Source organism: Mobula birostris, chromosome 1 (assembly GCF_030028105.1).
Source record: "Mobula birostris isolate sMobBir1 chromosome 1, sMobBir1.hap1, whole genome shotgun sequence".
In the NCBI taxonomy this organism is placed as follows: domain Eukaryota; kingdom Metazoa; phylum Chordata; class Chondrichthyes; order Myliobatiformes; family Myliobatidae; genus Mobula; species Mobula birostris.
Genome location: NC_092370.1, coordinates 40,416,230 through 40,420,110, shown reverse-complemented (window position 1 = coordinate 40,420,110; position 3,881 = coordinate 40,416,230). Strand labels below are relative to the sequence as shown.

General features: G+C 45.3%; 1 protein-coding gene across 1 annotated transcript; it reads left to right on the top strand.

Moving 5' to 3' along the window:
* Positions 1 to 495: 495 nt before the first annotated feature.
* On the top strand, positions 496 to 1,332 carry bhlhe22 (basic helix-loop-helix family, member e22). Its single transcript, XM_072256126.1, has one exon. The coding sequence runs from the start codon at positions 496 to 498 to the stop codon at positions 1,330 to 1,332; it is 837 nt and encodes a 278-aa protein (XP_072112227.1).
* Positions 1,333 to 3,881: the final 2,549 nt, after the last annotated feature.

Below are 3,881 nucleotides of genomic sequence, written 5' to 3'. Positions count from 1 at the left end.
GCTGGAGCTGTGTTGTCTCATATATGTAGATGTAAAATGTGCATGTGTACACTTTGCAGTCGGCGGCTGGGAAGCTCGTTGCCATCCAGACAGTGCTGTTAGAGAGGGGAGAGATATATCTCACAGGCTGGATTGTTTGTTACCGTTTTAATCCTATTAATTAAAACGTTAACCTGATTGGTGGAAGCACGGTCCCAATAGGCAACCCTTCATAATAACCTGCTCGGAGATAATGATGTAAAAGACTCCCGTCTGCTCATCGCCGCGGAAATATCTTGAAGGTGAATCCAAGCAGATAAGCGTTACGAGGTGCTCATCACCATTACCATCAACAGCAGCAGCAGCACATCGGGACAGATCACAGGGTTAAAAAAAAGTACACACATCACGATCAAGTGGTGGAAAGATCAAGGGGTGGGGGACAACCTGAGATATTAAAAGAGTAGTTTATGCAACCACAACAAAATCCCAGCCAACGGACTTGACCTGGCGAGAATGGAAAGGAGCCTCCACCTCAATGGACCACAAGAGGATCTTTTTCGCCAAACTCTCAGCGCCTCGGCTAAGAGACTGGAGAGTACTTTCCGCCCTCCCGCTGCTATCGAGCTGTCGCTGCCTGAGCCCCGCTCCCCGATGGTTTGCTTCGAGCAAGCCGACGCCGACGCGGTGCATCAGCAGCCAGGGGGAGAGGCCGGAGGGGGCAGCGGGCAGTACGCCGAGCACCAGGTCACCTCCTGCCGGGAGAGCAGCGGAGGCGACCAGAGCCCGGACGAGGACAGCGACGAGCGCTGCGAGCTGATGCTGGGCAGGCAAGGGGGCACCGAGCGGGCCGGTTCTCTGACCAAAGGAGCCGGGGTGGCGGCGAGCAAGAAGAACAAGGAGCAGAGAGCCCTGAGGCTGAGCATTAACGCCCGGGAGAGGAGGCGCATGCACGACTTAAACGACGCGCTGGACGAGCTGAGGTCGGTGATCCCTTACGCGCACAGCCCGTCCGTCAGGAAGCTCTCCAAGATCGCCACGCTGCTCCTGGCCAAGAACTACATCCTGATGCAGGCTCAAGCACTGGATGAGATGAGGAGACTGGTGGCGTACCTGAACCAGGGCCAGAGCTTGCCGGCGGCAGCGCTACCGTCCTCCGCCGCTGCAGCCGCCCTCACCCCCAGCCTGGGCGCCTACGAGCAAGCGGCGGCTGGCGGCTACCCTTTCACTGCCAGCGGCTTAGTGGCGGCGACAGCGGCGGCGGCGGCGGCCAGCTGCCCCGACAAGTGCGTCACCAGTACGGCTCTTTACAGCACGTCCAGTCTCTGCAAACAGTGCAGCGACAAGCCTTAAACAGACAAACAATAAAACCCAAGAACAATTCCCATCGCGAGGGGCAAAAATTACAATTGGAAGTCAATAATCGAACAGGACTTGAGTTTAGGAATGATTCTTTGTACAGACGCGTCGCTGGAAAAGTTTGGACGAGGAACTGAAGATAACGAGAAAGTTTTCTTTTTTGTTTTGTGGGCGGGGTGTATATTTTCTTTTTGATTTGAACAATTCTCCGCGTTAAAACTGTCGGCCTCATTTGGTTCAGAGGTTTCATCAGTGTTAGTAGCTGCTACGGATTATTTGTTATTAGCTTCATCCGCCGCTTTCTAAGAATCTGTCTGCTGTGATTACGGCTGCGATACAGCTAAATTCCAGACTGCGTTCGTTAACGGTGTGTTCTCAAACTGTTTTCAGATTAAACATAGAGTTCCAAAACAGCCCTAAAACTTGCGTTCCTTTATTTTGGTTTTATAGATAATGATTATCTCAAATCATTAAAGAAGCGGAAAGGATTTTAAGAAATCGTTTATTTCATGTGGCAGACAATTGGTTGCCAATTTCTTAACTGTGAACGAATTGTTTTTTTATATATAAGAAAAGAGGGTTTATGAGACTGTTACATTACATGGTTTTATTTGTGTTTCCGGTCTCTGTACAGATTAAGATGTGCTAAAAATATTTTTGTCACGTTTCTTATTACAAAAACGCTATTTACCCAAAGTGAGCTTTTTGTTTGCATGACGGCACAGTGCCTGTCCATCTGCAATATATAAATATATAAATATCATATAAAGTATGTATAAAATGGACTTGCCATATTTCTACTGCTGTCGCGTGTTTGATTTGCAGTTTGTGCGGACTCTGCTTGACAAGTTGGTGCCATTGCTTCTCTTAAAGGGTCTATGGCAGCTCATGATGTATGGGAGTGGTGATGTACAAGTCTGGCCCTGATTATAATATATAGCCATTTCTATGTGTTATCCGTGTTGGAAGACAAATTTATTAAACATATTTTGAACAAATGATATCTGCTCAATTTATGCTTTATAAGCAAAAAAAAGTCGCACAAGTAGCACAGGTTGCATGATACGTCAAGTAAAGTCTTAGAGGTGTGACACTTTATCGCTGGCCTTTTGATTGAAATAATCTTTGGGGAAAAAAGCTAAACGTATAAAGAAAGTTATCACTAGTTGAAAAGCAAGGGCATTCAAGAGATTCTGACAAACTGATCATCGGGATGATTTAACGCCCAAACTCCTTTCGAGTCTATCTGCGAAAAAAAAGCATCCTTTTCAAAATATTGGAGGGCGTGACATAAAATGTGAAACAACGACATATGGCGAGGATCTGGCTTGTCCTTCGCATGTTGTAAATTTGCATAAGCCCTTTTTTTCGCGGCTATTTCTTGAGCCATTATTAAATGGTCAGAGCCAGTTCCGTTAGTGATTTTTATGATACTTTAATCTGGGGCCATGAAGAGTGGGGAATGGAGGGAAACTCGAGATACTGGAGTGCAGTTGACCGGCTTTAAAGGGGTTGTCCATATTGTTTTTAATATTCAATATCGCTATTTGTCCTCAATCCCCAGCCATATGCCTTAGGTGAGGCTAAGTGTGGTCCAACTGGAAAGAATATTTTCTGCTCCACTTACTATCAAAAGATTAATCAGAACCTGTAACTTTTCAGGAAACATAACTATCTGTGCCACAAAGCAATAGCACGCAGCTGACACAGAAGGGTTCACTAGCCCGAGGCCAAATGAAATGTCTCTCAGCATTAGATTACAAAGCCTCGGTGCACCTAATTATGATTATTAAAACAATTTCCATGACGATGTCTAATATTATGTTAATTTGAAAACAACTGTGTATGAAAACTGTCGACTATAATACCTAAATTCATTTAATGAAACACATCGTTAAGGCAATTAAACCTCCTGGATGTGATTAAGGAACATAATTGCGACACTGTTCATTGCCATAATTGGGTGTCTTTAATCAAGGGGCATAGTGAGGAGCAAGGCTGCCATTACTTTGCATTGTTCTCACTCCGCTGTCCATCACTCTGATTACGAATTAGACACAGCCACCAGACCTTTTGCATAATAACGTAATTGGATATTGTTGCAGCAATATTTGCTGCCTAGTATTTCTTCGCTATCCCTCTCTATGATTTTTTAAACCCATTTTACTGTAGGAAAAGTTGACATTGTCACTAAGGAATTCTGCACTTATTTTGCAACCCCCGCCTCTCCACCCCCCCCCCACACACACATACACACAACTTCAGTTTAAGTTACAAGGATCTTCGTCATCATTTACAGCGCGAGAGACAAGTTATCAATACCTTTCGGATCAATACAGTGCGTGGGGCTTTTTTTGTCTCAGGTTTAGAGGCTGCTGATTGGACCGACAAAGCCGGAGTAATGCTACTAATGAGTAGCGCAGTAACCGTACTGATAAAACCCAATTCCGCAGAGAATTACGACTAACAACGGGACGAAAAATGTATCAAAGATTTAACCACAACACAGAAATTGCCGTAAAGGGATTATTTTCCTCTTCAAA

Excerpts from the sequence above, each read along its gene's own strand:
- bhlhe22 (XM_072256126.1), top strand. The coding sequence starts at position 496 with ATGGAAAGGAGCCTCCACCTCAATGGACCACAAGAGGATCTTTTTCGC.